General features: G+C 61.5%; 1 protein-coding gene across 1 annotated transcript in view; it reads right to left on the bottom strand.

Annotated features, from left to right (window-relative positions):
- The window catches only part of FIBCD1 (fibrinogen C domain containing 1), a 38,068-nt gene extending 20,652 nt beyond the window's left edge, over positions 1-17,416 (bottom strand). Inside the window, exons 1-4 of the mRNA XM_024126478.1 lie at positions 17,345-17,416; positions 7,621-8,100; positions 3,811-3,970; positions 3,253-3,389 (exon numbers count right to left, since the gene is read on the bottom strand). Of these exons, the coding sequence (XP_023982246.1) occupies positions 3,253-3,389; positions 3,811-3,970; positions 7,621-8,100; positions 17,345-17,416 (849 nt within the window). The remainder of the gene's footprint in view (positions 1-3,252; positions 3,390-3,810; positions 3,971-7,620; positions 8,101-17,344) is intronic.
- Positions 17,417-20,996: the final 3,580 nt, after the last annotated feature.

Raw genomic sequence — 20,996 nt, 5'->3', positions numbered from 1 at the left:
GGCCCCCGCTCGCCGCAACTGGAGAAAGCCCTCGCGCAGAAACGAAGACCCAACGCAGAAAAAGTAAATTAATTAATTAATAAACTCCTACCCCCAACATCTAAAAAAAAAAAAAAAAAACACCGCTTGAAGGTAAGATCCTGCAGGGTGGAGCCAGATTCCTCTGTTGGCAGGGAATCCCCAAGGCTCACACGGACCCCTGCTGTCCCTTCCCCCTTCCCCTGCTCCTTCCCTACAGGTGAGCACCCTGTGCAGGATTCTGACTGTTCCCACCATGAAGAGCGCTACGTTAACCCATTTAACAGATGAGAAAAGTGAGGATCCGAAAGGTGAAGTTACGCTGCCAGAAGATGCCAGCAGTCACCTGTCCGGCAAGTATTTAGGCAGCACAGGTGGTGTGCAAGGACCCTGCGGACCCCTGAGCTACAGTGGCCACCGGATGACAAGTCGCTGCCCCGCGGAGTGCAAGCCTGGCTGGGACATAGACGGGTAACACCTGGGCAGCGATTGCTTAGCCGCACCTGTGACGGGTACAAAAAGGGAGCATGAGGGGTAGACCCGGGAGGCCTACCAAAGGACCCGGCAACCAAGCTGGGCCCCTTGCGCAGGGTCACAGGTCAGCAGGGGCCAGCCCTTCCTTCCTGGCTTCCCCCCTCTTTTCTGGGGCGGGGGTGGGGTTGGGTGTATGTCTTAGGTTCAGGAGTGGCCTTGCTGATCAGCGTGACCCTCTGTGGCCTGGGTCACTGGGGTCGTTGGTGAGTGTCGAGCGGGGCTGGGGCTCAGCCAGGGCCAGTGGCCACATCGGCGGAAAGGCCACCTTGAGGCGTGTGTCCAACTGTCCCCGACCTCATTCCCACGTGGCGACTCCCACGCCCTCAGCAAGGGTTCAGGGCCCGAGGAACTCACGCGCCCCCTGCACCCCTCAGCCCGACGTTTCTGGGTCACTCCCTCCGTGGGGAATTCTGAGGGTGGCAGGAGACCACTCTGCCCCCCAGGTAAAAGCCCGATTCCTATGGCACCTGCAGAAGCCACTCGACCCGGGCCCTGCCTGCCTCTCCACCTGGCCCCGGCCCCGCGAGCGCCATACACCAGTGGAACGGAGCCACCGCGGTCCCAGAATAAGCCCTGCCACCTCCCTGCTGACCCCGCACGTGTTCCCTTTGCCTGGAACACCGTCTTGCCTCACCCAGCCAGAGCTCCAAACTCCCCGTGCAGAAGCCTCTCTGGTAAGCCCAGGGGGCGTGAGGGGCTCCACAGCCCTCACACAAGTCAGCTGATTCGCCCAGCTCCCTGCCAGGCTGGCAGCTTGCTGCGGAATCTTCTGGCCTGTGGTTGGCGCCCTGTGGTGGAGCCCATGAATTGACAGGTGACACCGTGTGACAGTCAGTTCCACGGACTTGCGTGAGGCTGGGCTGCTTATTTGCTGGGTGGCCTTGAACAAATCTCTTGCCCTCTCCGAGGTTGCCCTGCTGGCCTCCAGGGGCTGGAGGAGGGCTGACACGGTGCCAGGCAGGGCCGTGGTACATAAACTGTAAAGCGTCCCTAAGGGCCCGGCGCGGCCGGCTCTCTGGGAAGCAGGCTCCGCTTGACGTGTCCAGCCCCAGGCATCCCGTCCACCGCTGTTGGCGCTTGAGGCCCGGCAGTTTGGACGTGGAGCCTAATGAGGATGGATGGTATCGGGGTCCAGAAAGGCGGCGGCCAGCTCCCTCCCAAACAATTGAGTTTCCGAGCGATTCCGTGTGGCAGGGAGGTAAGCCTGACAGACGCCCAGAGGTATCTGGGACAAGATTGCTTTTGACGGAATCCCAAATGGATATTAACGTCTATCGGCCTCGCAAGCACTTCTCAGCTGAGAATCGCCTTTCTTCCAGGCCAGCTGATCCGGACGTCTGAGAGGGGGCACTGAGCAGGCCGGCGCACCTCATCGACTCCCCTCTAATCGCCCCTGAAGCCAGGGCCCAAGGAATTACCCGCCTCCCGGCCCCAATCCGGATTGACTCCCCAGGAGATTGATTTCAAGTCCACTGGAGTGGAAGATGCCTGGCCCAGGCCGGCGTCTTGGTGTTTCACTTAGCCTCTCCTAACCCTTAACTCTGCTTTCTGGGCTCTGGCTGGTGCATTGGAGCTGTTCTGCCCGCCGAGGGGTTCCCAGACACAAAGGCCATAACTCAGATGTTCCGAGTTAGGAAAACAAAAGCGCTTTTAGGCCCAGAATGTGAATCCAGTACACTTAAACTCTCTCCTCTGGAGCTTGAAGAGAGGTTTAGAGGTAGGTCTGTCTCGGGGTCCTCGGGGGATTCTCAGCTGCTCTCCCACCAGCTCCTAACAGCAGGCTCTGCCCCCCGAGAGCATCTGCTTGCCCCCTGCCCACCCGCCTCGCTCGGGCCTCCCCGTCTCGCCTCCTGCTTCGATGGTTAACGATGTCGCCCTCACCCTTGCATGCCCCCATGCAGCCCCCAGGCATTTTCGCTTTGTGGCTACGTTCCCCCCGCGAAGGCAGAGTTGAGCAATTGCGACAGAGACCGTGGGAGACCAGTGGGCCGACCCTGCTCTAGAAGGGGCTTCCCAGCTGGCAGCTCTGGAGACCCCTAGGTCTTCAAGCCGGGGCCTCTGCCCCGCCACCTCCACCCCTCTCTCCTGGCACTGGGGAGGTCTCAGGGCCACCTACGGCTGTCTCACCCCTGCCTTTCCATTGCTCCCACTTTCCTCCCAGGCAGGAACCAGAAGGCCAAGGAAATCACGACGGCTCCTTGCCAGGAGACCACCAGGGTCTATGCTCGCAGCAGCTGTGCTACCCCTTTTATCTCCTGCACACGCACCATCTACTGAATAACAGAAAAAGTCAGCCCTTGAACTCACATTAGCAGCAGTTCATTCCAGGACCCAACCCTAGCACCCCCGGCACAGCTGCTCGGGGAGTGGGTGGAGGCTCCAGCCTCAGGGAGTGGAAGGCGGCTCCGTGGTCAGACCTCCACCCGAATGGGCCCCCAAGGGTCGGCACACGACCTCCACTCGCCCTGTGCAAGCTTCTCTGAACGTGGAGATCTTTGGTGAGGTTACGGGCAGGTTTGCGTAGCCGGAGCACCCGGGCAGGGCCAGGCCAAGGGCGGAAGGCTGGGTGAGAAGCCTCTCGGAGCACCGCGGGTTCACGTGCACAGCCTCCTGGGTCACCCCAGGGTCTGCCCTGACCATCTGCAGGGCCCAAAGGAAGCGGGGCCTGGCCGAGCTGGCCACACAGCCCCGGAGACTCACCGTCCAGCCGCCACCGTCAGTGCGCATGTCACAGTAGACCTGGAAGCCGGCGGGGTCGTGTGTGGGGAAGACAGAGTAAACGCCGTCCTCCTGCTGTCCACTCAGGAGGACGTCCAGACAGTCGCGTGGCCGAGAGCCTGAGACAGGAAGGCCGTCAGGGCACTGGGCCTGGCACCCGTGTCCCCCCGTCACGGCCCCCCGCGCCGTCCCCGGGTCTCTCTGACTTGTCTGTCCATCCAGCAATGTCAAGCGGGCTCCAGAGCGCTGGCCTTGGGGTCAGACCGTGGTTCTGCCTCTCCCTGGGTGAATCTGGTGAGTGAGCACCCTCTCTGAGCCTCACTTTCCTCATCTGGAAAATGGGTACAATGAGCTCTGCCTCATCAGGCTGGGAGAGGGGTCAACAGGAGGGTGTAGGTAGGGCGCTCAGTGCCGCCCAGCAGCAGGAAGTCCTCAGCAAACAGCAGCAGTGTTTCCTTGTTAGTGGGGCAGGTGGGGGACAATGTGGGGACGAACCTGGGTACCCAGGTCACCCAAGGAAGGCAGCCCCACCCCACTCACCGTTGGCGCAGCTCCGGGGCCGCGATCCCCTGGCAGGCGCCCTCTGAAGGTCAGCCTTGATGTGGGGCCGGCCCAGCCCTCGGTCCCTCTGCAAGGCGTCCAGGACATCAGTGACGGAGTTCACTAAGTGAGCCATGTGGCCTTGGCTCTCGGAGAGAAGCTGCGGAGCACAGGAGCACAGGGTTCGGCGGAGCTCCGAGTGGGTGGAGCTCCGGGTGGGTGGGGCTCCGGGAGGGTGGAGCACAGCGGTGGGTGGAGTGCCAGGGTGGCAGGGGCTCTGGTGGACACACAGCCGACCCAAAGGTGGAGGTGGGCTCCTGGTGGGATGGCAGCCCCTGCCCTACTCTGGCCCCCATCCGAGGCTGTCTCAGCCCCAGTGCTCAGAGGGCAGGGGCTCACGTGGGAGGAGACAGAGTGGCTTCAGCAGACACCTGTGCCCCCGCCGCCCCCAGGCCCTGTTCTTCATCCATTTCTGTGCCTTCAGCCCAAGTGAGCTGACTAAAGGAGGCCCTGATGTTCAAAACCCCAACTCACCCGTCGGCCGGTTACACAGCTGCGGGTGAGTGATTAACCAAGCCTGAAGACGGGGATAACCTGGCCTCTCTGGCCCAAGTGCTGCGGGGACCAGTGACAACGTGGGGAGGGCCCAGCACGGCGTGGGGCCCACAGCAGGCACTCAGTACTCAGTACCTGGGTGCCCACCTCACTGCAAGGCGCCTTCCAGGTTACAAAACACCTTCACCCAACGTCTCTTCTGACCCCCCCCGCGAGGCTGTGAAGGCAGAGGTGATGGCTCTGCACTGGACAGGTGGGGCCCTGGGGCCTGCACTCCCACCCATGCTCCATGGCCTTGACTCTCCAGGGCCCTCTGGTGTCCACCCCTTCACCTGCCCCCAACACTGTTGCCAGGAGGGAGGGCTTGAGGCGTCATCCGCTTGTTACAAATGGGGAAACTGAGGCCCAGAAGGAGAGGTCCCCCGGGCTGCCTGGCAGGAAAGGAAAGCTCTGGGACCATGAGGAGGGGAGACAGGGTCACGGGCAGACTGCAGCCAGCGAGCGTGGAAGCAGGCTGGGTCTTTACACACTGAATCTGTCACTTGCCAGATAATAATAGCTCGTTCGAAGAAGGAAAGCAGAAATACACAGTGCCGGCAGTTTACAAAATATGATTCTCGGCTTGTCTGGAAGCAGGGGCCCTGCAAAGCTTTTAGTTGCCCTGTCAGTTTCTCCTCTACCGAGCAGATGATTCAGTGGGGCTGAGGCCTTGGGGAGAGGCTCTGAGAGGGGCGGAGAGAGCGTAGGGGCAGGGTGGTGGGTTTCTCCCTGGGCTCTGTTGCAGAGTCCAGTAGACAGGCCCTGTCGGGGGAGCCCTGCAGAGGGATGCAGGCCGCCCCAGGGAGCAGGGGCGGGGGGCCACCCTGCAGGGTGTGGGCAGCAAAGATCACCAGGCGCATTGGTTAAGTCGAATCAGTACTGCCCATCCTTCTGTGACAATGCAGACACGCTCGAGAAACTCAGGCACGGCTGGCTCTTGCTAACGGGCAAGGAAGACCTCAGTTTAAACCAGCAAATGATTAAAGTTGAAAATGTCCTTATAAACATGCCCCGAATTAATGGGGAAAGTCAGTCCCTGCTCGCTGAGCCGCACAGATGCATTAAAGAGGAATTGGCAGCTTTTAGAGGCAGTGAAATCGGAGTTGCTGCTTCCAGCACTTCTCAGCTGTTTGAGTTTAAACAAAGCACTTGGCCGCGCCGAGCATCAGTCTGTCACTCCGTAGAATGGGGTGATGATCCCCTCCTCCTAGGGCTATTGTGCTGCACCGTGCTTATTAACACCCGGTGTGGACCCCAAAAGAGATTTTCAGTGGCGGTCCCCCATGGGCTGAAACTTCAGTTTACAAACAATTTCCACCACCATAATAAAAGAGGTGCCGTGTGCAGACAGCCCCTCGCACGTGCCATACGCCAGCCGAGCCCTGTACAGCCACGAGCTCCAGCATCCTATCAGGTATGGACTGTGCTGTCCCTGTGTTACAGGTGAGGAGGCCCAGCCCAGGGAGGGCACCTGACATGCCCAAGGTCCCACAGCTGGTACCTGGTGGAGCCTTCACTGTGCTGACTCCAATCGCGAGGACAGAGCCTCTCAGCTCTTCCGCTCCCGGGCCAGCGGGCCTCCGACATCCGCGCACACGTGTCACCCGGGTGGGTGCTTGTGGAACTGTTGGGACCCTGGCGGGGTTTGGGGGTGAGGTCTAGGGACGTATCTTTTAACAAGCAGCTCTGGAGACTCTGGGCATTGCTTTGAAAGACCTGGGTCTGGGCTGGTCAGCTAAGGGTCTGGGGAGCTTGCACAAGGGGAACTAGGAGGTATGGCGACCTAACTCTGCGAGACACATGGTCTCTGAAATCACCTGGAGTCTGCGGGAGAGGAGTCAAATTAAACATTCTTGTGAGAAGTAAATATATCAGGTGAGCCAAGGCACTGCTGGGTCCCAGAAGAGCTGTTAGTCTCACAGGAACAGCTCTAGGCCTCCGCACAGGTGGGCCGGTGGGAGACCCCGGGCCCCTCCCCCCAATCCTCCACCCCCGCCCTACGGGGGAGCGTTTGTGGGCGGGCCTGGCTGACCAGGGGCTGAGCCATGTGGAGGGTGGGGTGGGGCACCCAGAGCCCCCCAGACATCTGGAGGTCTCCCCGAGCCCTGCTGAGGAGGGCGGGGATGTTGCAGATGGAGGGGGTGCGGCAGGAGGGCAGCTGAGCACCCCTCCCAAGGGTGGGGAAGCCGCCTTCCCATCGGTCGCCCAGATAGGATGAGGAAGACGTAACTCCTCCAGCTGCAGCCTTCAGAGGGAGGGAAAAGGCCCATTGCTCTTGAGCTGTTGGGTGACCGAATGCCTGGTCATCTCGGGTGTCTGGAAGGGGCTGGGACCGATGGCAGTGGTGCGGCTCGCCTCCCAGTCCCTAAGGACCTAAGTCATGGGGGGCGTGGGGTACAGGGCTGGAGGCTGCGCAGTGCTCCAGAGGCCAGATGCCAGGCCTGACTCTGGACAAATCACTGCCCCACTCTGGGCCTCAGTTTTCTCTTCTGGAAAATGGCAGAGGGCCAATGAGATGATCCTGAATCTCCGATCCTAAGAAGGGGAAAGTTCTTGCTGGTGCCCCAGGCGTGGGCAATGCTGGAAACCCTTCACCCAGATCTACCCGGTGCTTGCTGGGACCTGGCTCGGCTCTGGGAGGGGGCGGACGCGGGGGTGGGGTGGAGGTGGTGAGGACAGTCTACGGGTCTGGTTGAACTCCTCAGCTGGTCCCTCCTTCCCTGGAAAGCTGTGGGCATCAAATGGCAGTGAACGGGGGCATCTGGGGAGGGGGTGCAGCCCTCTCTGGCCACGTGGCACAACTGGGGGGAGGGCTTGCCACCACCAGCCACATGACCTTGAACCTCCATTAGCCTGATGGAGGCCACGTCCTGCCTCGCCCGTGTCTCGCCTGCACTGGAGCGCCTGGGAAGCCCCTCCAGCCTTGGATTTGACTCGACTGTTGGATGCCGTGGATGCTACACAGACACCCAGGTCACCAGGAAGGCGTTCAGGTAAAGGTTTGAAGCCCGGCCACGCCAGCTGTGTGGCCTTTGATGACACTCTCACCTGCCTGAGCCTCATTTGCTGGTCCGTAGACGGGACAGGCCACGGCCCCTGGCCCCGGGGCACGTGGGGATGGAGTGACGCCGCGGGCCTCAGGCACCCAGCGGGGCCGGCGTGCCCCTGACTCCCGCCACCCCTGCCCCGACCCCGAGGCGCGGAGCCCACCCTTACCTGGATGAAGCGGCCCTGCTCGCTCTGCAGGGCGCTGAGCCCCTGGCCCAGCGTGCTGTGCCCCTTCCGCAGCCCCACGCACTCCGCCTGCAGCTCCGAGGCCTGGGCCAGCAGCCGGGGGAGCTGGTCAGCCAAGGTGTCCAGCAGCTCCCGCTCCTGTTTCGCCGCCAGCCGCGGCTCAGGCTGGCGCTGGCTCAGCGCCTGCAGCACAGAGGCCTGGGCACCCTCCAGGCGGGCGAAGCCGTCGGCGAGGTCAGGGCAGCGCGGGTCGATGAGGATGTTGAGGCGCGAGCCGTCGGCCCTGTCCACGGTGACCAGGGCGCTGTTGGCACCGGCTGGCCCGGTGCTGACGATGGGCGGGGGCGCCGTGCCCAGCGCATGGGCGTGGTTCAGGAAGAGCACGGTGCCGGTGACGGCCACGGCCAGCAGCACGGCCAGGGACAGCAGCACGGAGCACAGCGCGTAGGTGCAGCTCGGCCGCTGTGGGCCAGCCCGGGGCGCGTGGACACAGAGACAGAGGGACAGACGGGAGAGAGAGGGCGCAGCATCAGGGGCAGACCGGGGCCTCCAGCTCTGCCCGGTGACGAGGGCCCAGGCAGCCCTAGGACGGGGCCTCTGGCCTTTGTGAGGCCTGGACGAGGCTCAGAGGGTCCCCTTCCTGGGGACGGGGGAAGGGAGTCACACAGAGATGAGAAACAGAGTCCCAGAGGGGAGACAGAGACAGGAGCACACCAAAGATCGCAAGATGGAGAGAGCGAAAGTTGTAGGGAGACAAAGATGGAGGGGATGACAAGAGAAACAGAGGCAGAGCTGGGGAGACCGATGGAGAGAGAGGCGCCTTTCCCTCGCTGCCCCTGCCCTGGCCCACGTGGCCTGCCTGGGGTAGGCACATCTCCCCACGTGGAGCCCTCCTGGGTCTGGTAAGGGCGGGAGGTGGAGACTCCCACTCTGCAGCCAGACGGGCTGGGCTCAGGTCCCCAAGCTGTCATTTCCTGCGGGGTGACCTTGGGTGAGGGACTTCACCCCCCTGAGCCTTGCTGTCCTCATCTGTAAAATGGGGGCAATAACGACACGCCCACCCCATATGCGGGTACCCGCTGTGCAGACTCAGGAAGAGAGCTGTAACGGTGACAGCAGAGACGCTACAAATCATTGCGCTGTCTCAGCGGAATGAGTGCCTTGGGGCCACGGGCGCCCGTCACTGAAGGTCCCTTTCAACCCAGGGCATCCACATCCCGAGTCCTGAGGCCGCTGCAGGCGCACGAGGCTGCCACGGGTCCCCAGGCAGAGGGTGGCCGCCTGAGCATCTCCCCTCCCCCTTTCCTCTCCTTCCTCCTCCCCCCCCCACTTCTTCACAAAGCACCCCCTCCATCCCCCAGACCCAGTAGGGACTAAGAACAAAGGAAGCTGGAACCCAGAGCAGCTTGTAATTAAAGGAGGCACCGTGATGTATAGCAAATCCAGACTCGCTGGACCGAATCACGCATGGCCCAAAGGGAGCTTGCAAAGCGATCACTGAGCATTTGACACACGGGGAAACTGAGGCCCAGAGAGGGCCAGGGGCTTGCCCACAGTCACACAGCAGATTAGAAGCGGAGCTCAGACTGGACCCTCAGCCTCCTGCCTCCTCCCAGGGCGAGGCATCTCCTACCACGGAATTTCCCCACATTTTCAACTTTCTGAATCCGAGACGCATCTTTAAATGGGTTAGTATATTAAAGCACTTGGAGCCGTGCCTGTCATGCTGTGTTTACGCAATCGAAATTAGCGGCTTTGATTATCTCATGATCAATGTGCACAGAGCATCTGGAGGTGCTGGGTTTTTTATTTTCCTCGCAAAGTGCTATTTCTGTGTCCCTGATGCCAGGATGTACCTTCCCTGTTTTGTTTATTTTTTTCCCTTCACATTTTAACATCTCCGACGTTTGGGGGGAATCTTACAATTGTAATTGACAACTTTCCTTCCTTCCTTGGTCATATATAAAATAGCCTCTTACATCCTGCGTTTTACTCTGAGAAAACACGGTAGAGCAAACAGCTTCTTTTCCATAAATTCAAATTCTACAAGTAACTCCTGAATCTCCTACCTGGCACCAGAGGAGGATGAGGGCAGGGGTCTGTGTTGTCGGCAAGATGAGGGAGAGGATTCCTTAGGCTGTCGCTGCAATGACGGGATCTCAACGCTCCACCCCTCCCCTCTCCACCCCTGCCCAGGCCCCGGGGGCACGTCCAGGCCGGGCTCCGCACACCTACAGGATTTACTCCAGCCAGACCCTGAGGAGTCCGCTCTGCACAGGCTGCTCCTTAGCCCGAGACACCCACTTCCTCTGCTGCTCTTCCACCGGCCTCAACTTGACCTCCTCCTCCGGGGCTCAGCTGGATGTCACCCCTTCCAGGACTGTTTCCTCAGCCCTTCTCCTTCGGTGTGCCCAGAGCCCTCCCTCCCCGCACGGTGGCATTTACCGATACAGTCATCACCTTTGACTTCGTTCGTTCACTAAACACCGCTCAGTACCCCTCGGTGTCCCCATGAGCCAGGCTCCGAGCCAGTCCCTGAGGAGGACAATCAGGGAAAATCACCCCAGCCCTGCCCTGAGGGAGCTCGTGTCCCGCGGGCTGTGATTCTTACCCTCTTTGGGGGCACGGATCCCCTTGGGAATTTGATGAAAGCTGTGGAGATCTGGGACTTGGGGGCCCGCAAGGCCCAGGTCCAGGAAACCTGCCCTGGACCAGGAGCCCCCCCACCCCACAAAAGGCACAGGGCGGCTGGCTGTTGGGCTGACGGAGGGCAAAGCAGATGGGCTAGGTCATTTCTCGGTGGCCTTGCTGGCTTGGGGAGGAGGCGAAGGCCCCGCGGCCTACGGTGCGTGGCAGGGCAGAGGCCGTGGCCTCCGCGCTGAGCCCTGTGCCCAGCTGGGACGGCCTGGCAGAGAATGAAGGCCACCGCCAGGCCGCCCCATCCCCGTCACTGTGGGTCAACGCGCTCCACACGGGCAGGCGCTGCCTTATCACCGCTAATCCTTGAGTGCGTACCCGTGTCCCTGGCCCTGAAACCTCCAACACCCCCCTGCTGTGGCTGGATTCATTTTGCAGATGGGAAAACTGAAGCTCAGAGAGAGAAGAGCCTTGCCCAAGGTCACACGGGAGGCAAGCGGGAGAGCCAGCATTTGAGCCCAGGCCCGGGTGACTCTGGAATCGCCCATCTGTGCCGAGGCTGCTTGCTGAGCCATCTGACCCCATTCCGGCCTCTGCCAGAAGCGTGACCGGGGTTTGAGACACAAACCCTGTGTCAGCAAGTAAGTGCCTGTCAGGCCCCTCCCGGAGTCCGCTGGGACACACCTTGCCCCGAGCAGCTCTGAGCGACGTCCTCCATTGAAGGGCATTAAGGTCCCCAGCTGGCGAGGCAGAGTGGCCAGCCTCGCCCCTCCTGTGTCCCAGGCTCCCAGCCCTCTCGGCACCCGCTTCCACCCAGGCCCTTGGTCCCTGGCGGGAAGACAGAGGGTGCGAAGGAGGGCGGGGGCTGGGGAAGGCTACGGGGTGTCCCCTGAGGGGCAGGGGGGCGACGAGCCTGGAGATGCAGCAGGCCACTCGGCAGAGGAGCCTTAGTCTTCAGAGATCGACTTAAACATGAAGTGCTGGTCGCTTTTATAGGCTGCCGCTTACGTGCCTTGCAAAGAAATCTGCCCGAGGTGGTAAGGGGGGGCTTCGGGCGTGAGCAGCCCAGCGGAGCGTGCGGGGGGGTGGGTCTGGCACTTACTCATCAGCCCTTGGCTGGGGCGGAGCGGGTGCCCCCACCCCTGGGATCTGCGGGAGGCGGGAGGGTGCACACAGGGCCCCCCCGCCTCTCCGGGGCAAGGTGCCTGGAGATCGGGAAGGTACCCCAGGCGGTGGGCCTCCGAGGAACCAGGGTCTGAGACCCACTGCTGGCACTAAACACCTGTGTGAGCTCCCGGCTGGAGGGATGTGGCTTCGTGCCCTGTGTGACCCCCAGCGCTGGCCCACGGTCCAAGGCTGCCCGGGAAGTCCCACCCGAGGTGAGGACAGGATGGGCTCGTGCCAGGGCAGGTGGCGGGCAGGAAGCCCCAGAGCTGCCTCGGTCGAGGGGTGGCGCGTCCGTCCCAGCTGCCTCCTCTGACTCCCTAGCCTCCAGAGGTGGCCACGGGGGCTGGCGGAGGACAGGAGCGCTCTGGAGGCAGGGGCTCCCGGCCACCGCGCTCCGCCCAGCCCGCACCCCCTCTTCTTCCTTGTTTTTTAAGGAAGCTGGGTCGTGGTCCCCCGGGTAGGCTGAGACTACACTCCTTGTACCAAAGTGGGAAGAAGAAAGTCTCCCCCCTGGGGGAGGCCAGGCAAGGCTGCTCCCAGCCCCCCATCTGCTAGGCACACCCCAGCCACCGGCAGCATGGCTGTTCATAGTGGCAGAAACACGCTGTGCGGGGCTTTGCATTGGGAAAACCAAGGGGGACGTGGTGTGTGCTCTGGGCCCAGCAGGGACTCGGAGCTGCACATGGGCTCATGGATCACGCAGGGGGGCGGGCAGCCCAGCCCCCGCCCAGCCTAGAGCCCCTGGGGGAGTCTTCCTCGCCTCTCCGCAGGAGCCCACATCTGCTCCCACGGCCAGGCAAATGACCTCTGACCTGGGCTGGACTCTGATCCCCTGACCCTGGCAGAAGGAGGATCCCAGAGACCCCCTAAAATGAGGAGCTGGATGTTCTGCTCAAAATTCTGGGGTTCCAAAGACTTGGGAAGAGGGCTCGCTGGCTTGTTCTATGAGCCCTGAGGAAGAGTGCCCTGTCCTGCCTCTTTTTTTTTTTTTTAATAAATTCATTTATTTTATTTATTTAATTTTGGCTGCGTTGGGTCTTCGTTGCTGCGCGCGGGCTTTCTCTAGCTGCGGCGAGCGGGGGCTACTCTTCGTTGTGGCTCACGGGCTCTAGGCGCGTGTGCTCAGTAGTTGTGGCGCACGGGCTTTGTTGCTCCGCGGCATGTAGGATCTTCCCGGACCAGGGCTCGAACGTGTGGCCCCTGCCTTGGCAGGCGGATTCCTAACCACTGCACCACCAGGGAAGCCCTGTCCTGCCTCTTAATGTGACCTATGCTGAGGGCCATCTGAAGCCTCAGGCCACCGGGAAGGCGCCAGGGGGGAGTGGCCAGAGGTGTTCTAGGGGACAAGAGAAGGGGTCTGGGAGCTGCTCACATCCGCCCCCTCCCGGAGGCTCCAAGCCCCCCAAGCTCTGTCACGCCCCAGACGGCACTCAGCTCCGGGTCCGTTTCAGATGAGGGAGGGTCTCCAGATGTTCCTTGTGAGGGTCTTGCTCACCCTCCCCACCCCCCACAGCTCCAGGCCTCCAGCCCACAGAGCCCCAAACCAGGCTCGCTCCACCCCAAACCTGAGCCCTCCTGAGATTCCCACCCGGGGGTGGCACCAGCGTCACCAGCCGCCCCCTCCAAAACCTCCCTGGGCTCCCCTCCCTCAACCCCGCACTCAGCCAGCACCTGGCTCTGTCCACTCCACCTCCTCTAATCCCCTGGTCCCCTCTGTCCCCATGCCCCCAGCCCTGGCCTGGCCCAAGCCCTGTCAGCTGCTTCTACATCACCACAACCATCTCCCCGTTAGCCTCCCTGCCTCCTCCCGCACCACCAACCAATTCCCCACCCGGTGGCCAGGGACGCTCCTGGGAGCAAAGAGCCCAGGACACTCGTGCTCAGACCCCTCCAGGGCTGCGGAGGCCCAGGAGCAGGTCCCATCCCACCTCCCCCATACCGGCCTCAGCTATTGCTGCCCTCCTCCGGCCTCCGCCTGGTGGTTCCCTCCACCTGCCTGGCTTCTGTCATTTCCCCCAACACACCTTGGTGTCCCTGGAGCACAGATTTGGCAAATGCTGTTCAGCTTAAGCATCACCTCCCTGGGGAAGTGGTCTCTGCACTCCCACCCCTGGCCTCCCCTGGCCTCCTGACCTCCCCATCACAGCCACACCACTGGGCTAGCGGGTGAGCTCCGTGGGGCAGCCCGTGGCCAGAGGAGGGGCCCAGGAAATAGAAGGAGAAGGAAGGAGTCCTTGACTTGTAGCCCCTGTTCTTCACTTACTTCACCCTCCTTCTCTCTCAACCCAGGCACAGTGACCTCAACCCAAACCCCAAGCAACAAGACAACAGAGGCGTGTATTGTTTTCTTTATAGTGTCCATCGTGGTTTGTAATAAGCCCACGATGTGAGTTTGTTCCTCCCTCTAAGCTCCCGAGGCACAGGTTCACAGCTACGTCTCCTAGATGAGGTAGGGACTCTATAAATAGTCACTGAGTGAATTAAATGCAGCAGGGTTTAGGTTAGACATCAAGAAGAACTTCCCAATGAGAATTTTTTTTTTTTTCCTTTCTGGAATGTTTTTCAAACTTTTGAAAATATCAGGAGACATGGCCTGGGATAGTTCAGAGGTCGACCTCCCTGTGGAGTGGGACAGCAGTCCTCAGGGACTGCTCAGAAAAAAGCCCTCCCCTCCCCGCAACAGGGGGAGAAGGTTACAGGGTGACCTCCTGCCCCACACTCCAAGACTAGGAGAATCATGTCTATTTCTAGATCCTTTTATCTGAGCAACTCCAAACTCCTGGCAAATATTCCACTGTAATCTCCTGCCCTAAGGCTGTGAGACCCCCTTCGTTCTGCAAGGGGAGAAGGGACGTTCTAATGAAGTTGGCACCTTGTCCAACGTCACCCAGCAAATGAGGAGCTGAGGCCAGACAGGCCTGGGACAGAGCCGGCCTGAGGCTGTCCCTGAAACAGCAACACTTGGATGCAGGCCCTTCAATGGCAGTGGGTGCTGAGCATGCCCTGGGACCACGCACTGGGCGCTGGAGCCCTCTCCTTGGGAATTACATAATGTGCCTGAGTGGGCTGAGCCAAGGGCAGCCAGCGTCTCTCCCTGCATCTTCCCAATAAGGCTCATCGGCCACCCTGGAGGACCCAGGTTCAAGTCCTGGCCGCGGCTCTCTTAGCCTCAGTTTCCTCATCTGTCAAATGGGTTGATCGTTCCTGCCGCCAACCTCCCAGAGTGGTTTGACTAAGAAAGGAGAGATCTGCAAATGAACCCAGCTGGCACTCAGAGTGTGGCATTGGCATCTTTTCTGGAGGAAGTGCCCTGTTAAAGAACCTCAGCCAGGCCCTTCTGGAAGGAACTGGGTGGTCAAGTTTCTTTCCCTGGTGGGCAAAGGGGAGATCAGGACACTGACAGCCTGTAAAAAGGGACAGGCTGCTTTGAGAGCGACCCTCCTCAAGGGTGCACAGTGCTTTACAGTTTGCAAAGCACACCAGTATTTCACTCGGCCCTCGTTAACAGCCCTTGTGAAGTGAGCAGGAAGCAGGGATTGCTCTTCCCATTTTGCAGATGGTAAAGCCCAGACTCAGAGAGGGGGAGTAACTTATCCAGAGTCACACAGCATGTCAATAGTCAAGATGAAACTAATGGAGAAGCAAAGGAAGAGAGAAGGCCAGGCCCAAGGGAACCAGGGCAGGTGAGGTTCTCTCTTCCAACAGTGGGCACAGGAAAGGCCTTGTCTCGTATCTGAAGCTTCAGGCAAGCCTGGAGCTGGCATAGGACAGCCTGTCTATATGCTGGATCACCAAAGGAGTGGAGTGGGGAAGTGGTGCTTGATATTGGCCCCAGGCCTCTAGGACCACAAGCCCTCAGCAGCCTCCAATGCCAAGGGGCAGACAGCTGGGCTCTGGCCTGGTGTCAGCTGGAATATATTTTCCAGGAAGCAGTGGAGAGGCTGGGGCCTGCCCAGCAGGCCTTAAAGCCACATTTCAAATAGATCCCCCAGAAGCCACCTCCCCTTGAGACACATCAGCACTTGCTGGCTCCTCTCCCACAGTTCCTCCTGGCAGGGCTTCATGCAGTTCAATTCAGCAAATATTCCTCAGCTCCCAACCTGAGCTGCATGGAAGGACAGGAGACTGGACTCAGGGGGAGACCTCAGGATGGGGGCCCAGAAGGAGTGCATGTCCACAGGGAGCTCCTGATGGAATAGGGACTCAAGGCTAGGGAGCATGGCAGGGAGAGATAACGGCAGCTGAGCAGCACAGGCTAAATGCTGCTGGGACTTCAAGGAAGAGCCACCAGGCATCAGGGAGGGCTTCCTGGAGGAGGTGGCATCTGAGTATCTGAGTAGGTTTTGAAGTATATGTAGGGTTTTCCTGAGTGAAGTGTGTGTGTGTGTGTGTGTGTGCGTGTGCGTGTGTGTGTGTGTGTGTGTGTGTTTGGGGGAAGATGAGACAGCAAAGGTTTGGAAATGGGCAGTCTGGTGTGGGACCAGAGGCTGGCAAAGGACAAGATGACAAGCAACCAGTACCTGTAAGGAAACTAACGGGAAGGGAGAGTGGGCCAGGCTGGAGATGGCTTGAACAAGTAGAGGAGGTAAGACTGCTCTTGCTAAGCTGGGAGAAAGTCAGATCCCAGCAGGAGAGGACTTTTTGTCTGGGGCTGGCTTGGGTGTGCACCTGATTTAACAGAGGAATAGACCAGCCCGGGAAGGCACTGGGAGCGGCTTGGGGTCAGACCTGGCTTTGAATCTCTGCTCTCCTGCTAACATGCTGTGTGACTTGGGTGCATGCCTCGACCTCTCTGAGCCACCATCCCCCTGTGACGTGGGCATGTGCATCCCTGCCTAGCCCGCAGGCTGCTGCAGAAAGTGAGATTGTGCAGACGGTTGGGAAAGGGCTTTGCAAAGTGTGGAGGCATGCCACGGCAGTGTCACTCCAGACAGAATGCGCAGGCTGCCGCTCCTGAGAGTGAGGGGCCGCCAAGGCCCGCCCCTGCCACCCCCTTCCTGCCGCTGCAAACAAGAACTGTTCCTTCCCCAATGACATCTGTCTGGGAGAAATTTGAAATTTAAAACGGGCAGCTCCATTATTTCCTCTCCTTGCCGAGCGGACTCCTCATCTCGCCTGCCTGCCCCAGTCCCTTGGCAGCCCAGCCTGGGGCAGCCTCAGGGCTGCCCCTCCACTCAGCTTCCCATCTCCAGCCCCCTCTCTGGCCAGCCCTGGAGCTCTGCCCTCACCCCCTTCCAGGGCACAGCCCTGGGCACCCTCCACTGCCCCTGAAGAGGCAGCAGGAAGGGTGGAATGAACAGACCTGGAGCCCAAGGATCCAGGTTCAAATCCCAGCAGAGTTGCATAGCCGCGGGCAGAAGCAACCCTCGCTGAGTCTTACTTTCCTTGTGTTAAAGCTGGAGAATCGCAATATCCAGTGCTCTTACATGAGGCAAATATTTATTGATTCTCTACTGTATGGGGTCGGGGGTAGGCTGACTAAAGTGTGAGGATTCAGAGGAGATGGGGGCGCATGCCAGGCGCCTAGCACAGGGGTTGCCCAGGGTGAATACTTAGTAAGTGGTTCAGATGCCCGTTGTAGAGATGAGGAAACGGAGACTCACACTTAAGGGCCGGTGACACTGTAAACTCCATAGGTCCCCTACCGCCTCTGCGCAGATGTGCACCTGAGTCCGTTGTGGAGCAAGGGGGCTTCTGCAGGGGTGCCGCCCCCATCCGCAGCCTGAACCCCAAGTTCAAGCCTCCTATGGAGGAGGAGGAGAGTAGGGGCCCGCCCCAACCCGGGCCTGTCAAGCCTCACGGGGGTACGCCCCAAACTCCAGCCCGGGTGCCCAGCCCGCCGGCCAGAGAGGCCACCGCCTCGCCCACCGCCCCGTGTCCCCACGATCCGGGCCGCGCGTACCTGCGGCTTGTCGCGCGGCCGGTCCTCAAGTTGGGAAGCGCCGCCCACGGTCTTCCACCGGTCGTTGACCATCTTCCGGCAGGACTGGCGGGGACGCCGGGCGAGGCGCGCCGCTGCGGAGCGCAAAGGCGCCGACGTGGGCGCGGGCTCGGACGAGGGGCGCGTTCTGCTCGCCGGCTTCCCGCCTCGGTGCCCAGCGCCGGGGCGGCCCGGGCCAGCGGGCGTGCGTGTGCGGGTGTGCGGGTGTGCGTGTGTGCCTGCGGCGTGTGCGCGGGTGTGTGCGGGCGACAGCGGGAGCGGGAGCGCGAGAGCCGCCGGCCGCCAGCCGCCTGCCCGCCGCTCGCGCTGCGCGCCGTCCCCGCTCCCGGCTCCCGCGCCTCCCCCTGCGCGCTCCTCTCCCTCCTCCCTCCTCCCTCCTCCTTCTCAATCTCCGTGTCTTTTTTGTCTCGTACTCTCTTTGCCTTTTATTGCTCCCCCGGTCTCCCTCTGACACACACGCACACACTGCGGACGGCGATAAACTCCACCTCCCCAAAGCCTAATAAAGAGGAGGCAGACCGGCCCAGACCCCCGGGCCCAGCCCGGAGAGCAGCAAACAGCCGCGGGCAGCCCGGCCCTCGCCGGCTCCGGAGCGGCCCGAGAGCCCCCGGCGCCGCCTCCTCGCAAACTTCCTCCCGGGCCGAACCCGCGCCAGCTCGCCGTGCGCGGGGGGCGCGGCTCCGGGCGGGCCCCGTGGGCGCCCGGCGTGGGCCGTCGGGCGTGTCTGGGGAGCGGCGCCGCGCTCCTCCTGGCCGCCCGGGGCGCTGGGCTCACCCTGAGACCCGGGCGGGGCCTGGGGTGTGGGCCGGCCGGCGCGCGCCCCCTGCCGGTCTCCGAGGTCTGAGCCCGGGCCCCGGGGCCAGGGCGCCCAGTCCCGCAGCCTCCAGCCACCAGGCACCGCCCCCTCCGGACCCCGACCCGCGAGGCCGGCTCTGGGGGCGCTTCGGCCACAGTCGGTAGGCCCGAGTCCCGGCGCTCGCGGACGGAGAGCCGGCCCGACGCCTCCCAGCCCAGGCGGCCCGCGGGCTGAATGGGGGTCTCCGCCGCCGCGGCAGCCGCCGGAGCCGCGGTCTCGAGTACGAGCCGCTCCGCGCTCTGCCCGCGCTCCCGGCCGATCGCCCTTGTTCCCCGGGCGCGCCCCGCGCTGCCTCAGCCCGCGCCTCCTCCTCTGCCCGGGAGAGGAGGGATTTGCGCCGGGAGGGGTTTCTTAGTCGCCCCTTTCCATCGGCAGCACTTTTAAAAGCATTTAATCCGCCCAGTGCAGCCTTCAGAGGTAATTGACAAAGTCCTTAATCTGAGCTGTTAACGAGCTGCTATTGTGGCTTCTGACCGGGAGGCGCCCACACGACCCGACGCCGCGTTCCTCACGGGCCGCCCCCTCCCCGGGCCGCCCGGGGAGCCTGGCCGACTGCCACCCCCGTCCCTCTCTGCGGCCCCTTATCTTCTGCTCCCCCAGCTTCAGAATAGACCCCCCTGTTCCCTGCCCCCCGCTTCTCCCCAAAGCTGTTTCCCCGGCTCCCAGGGCGCCTTGGCCCGCCACGCTGTTCCCCCGGCACCGTCTTCGTCTCTCTCCCGCCGGCTGCCAGTCTGTCGCCCCATCTTCTTCCCTCTCCCGGCCCCTCACGGATGCAGCAGACTACTAGGGGTGGGGGTCCGGGGCACTCCCTGCCCCTTGCCACCTAAGCAGACTGTCACTCACCCACAGAAGCTGGGTTCACAACCCGCCAGCTGTTTGTCCCCAGCCTCCTCTGCCTTCCAGGGCTGCCTGCCGGCCTCACCTGCTGCCCCGCCCCCTCTGCCCCAAGGGAGGCAGCCCAGCGACCCGGAGTGGGTCCCACGGCACTAGCTGGGAGTCAGGGGACCCGGGTTGGAGTCCTGGCCCCATGGCTCTTTCTGGATGGCATCTCTCCCCGGAGGCCTTTCCTGTGGCTTAAAGGGATTGGCAGGTGATGGCTTGGGCCATCAGGCTTGGGCAGAGGGGTGTAGTGGAAAGCACAGGGCCCTGGCCAGATGGCCTGGGGCAAGCAGCTGTGCCTCTGAGCCTGGATGCTAAAAGGTTAACAGCACGTTCTTCAGAAGGGCTCTTGTGAAGTTCTGAGAGATAGTGCATTGAAACACCTGAGCAACTTTCCCACTATGGCTTGGGCAGATTTCCTGTCTTCTCCAAGAAGCCTCAATTTCCTCGTTGAATAAGAAATCACAGTCTCCCCCTTCTAAATGGGGGAATTGTGAGGTTTGTAGGCAGGAGGATGGGACTGCAAATCGATTCCAGTTTGGGGAGAGGATGTAAACTCCAGACGTGTCTATGCACAGACAGAAGACCACCCTGGGGGCACCCTGAACTGAGATTCTAAGTGTTGGGTGGGATACTAAGGACCGAAAGAGTTTCAGGGTATCTGCTCTGGGTGGGCAGGGAAGGCGTCCTGGAGAAGGAGGGGTGTGAGCCAGGCTGTGAAGGTGGGGACAACTGGACGTTGGGGGGAAGGCATTTTGTGAAGCCAAAAAGCAAAGGCAGAGGCTGGAGAGCGACAGTAGCCTGCACGGGCAGGTGCCAACCGGAGGACGCCGGCTGGAGGATCGCCTCCCGGGCCTGCAGAGGGGCGGTTGGACAGCTAAGCGGGGGCCACCTAGTGGCTCCTCCTGGCACTGTTTGCCGTCAGGCTGTCTGTCTCACATGCTCGGCCATAGATTCCTCACTTTCCTGCCCGCGGGGCTGTGGTGAGTGCATGTGTCGGCGTGGTCTTCACCCATCACCCCTTCTGTGATGATGCCCGTTGCTCAGCCCCCCAGAAGAACGGTCAGCCCTGGCGCAGCTCTGCCAGGAGCCTGCAGGCGTTTGCTCAGTGCCTTACACACTGCCCTCACCTGACACTCTTGGGGTGGTGTCTTGGGGAGGGGAGGGGCCACCCTGTTCAGCGGCGCAAGGAGATCTCAGTGAGCAAAAGTGCAGCTGACCCCACAGAGGGGACAGTGCCCCGCCCTCTGATTTCCTTTGGACAAAGTTGGTGTCCACGGAGTCCCAGGGATCAGCCCACGTGTGCTCAGCGGGACAGAGTGGGATCGGGGCTCTCCAGCCAGCCCAAGACAGGGCATTCCAGGAACCAGGCAGGACCTCAGGGGAGCCGGAACCCAGGAGCCCCCAGGCTGCTCGGGCGCCCCGAACTCCCACTCCCTGCGCATCCACTCACCCTTCTCCCTCTGGCTCACCGATTCCCCATGTTCTTGTCTTTCCTGCCTGTGGCTACCTAGGTGTGATGGCCCCACCAACAGAAAACTCTCGTCTGGGATTTTTAGTTTAAATTCCACAGAGACGGGCTGTGATTCGACCTGCTCATCCTCTGGGGCCAGGACATATCGATCATAGGTCATTAGCTGGCCAAAGACCGCTGTCCTTGGTCAGGTGCCCACCATAGTCGGAAGGAGGGCATGGCTGCGGGATCCTGACGCAGGGCACCCCCCTTAGCAGGGAGTGGGTACAGGGCAGGCAGTGAGACATGCCAACGTGAGAAAGGTGGAAAGAGAGAGAGCCTTCTCATCAAGGAGACGAGAAAGAGTGTCCAGAGATGCTGGGTGACAGCATTCAGGTTACTGCTGTTTGACTGGCTGTGATCCA

The sequence above is a fragment of the Physeter macrocephalus genome, chromosome 13, assembly GCF_002837175.3.
Source record: "Physeter macrocephalus isolate SW-GA chromosome 13, ASM283717v5, whole genome shotgun sequence".
In the NCBI taxonomy this organism is placed as follows: domain Eukaryota; kingdom Metazoa; phylum Chordata; class Mammalia; order Artiodactyla; family Physeteridae; genus Physeter; species Physeter macrocephalus.
The sequence above is the reverse complement of the archived record's forward strand: the minus strand, read 5'-3'. Positions and strand labels throughout refer to the sequence as shown.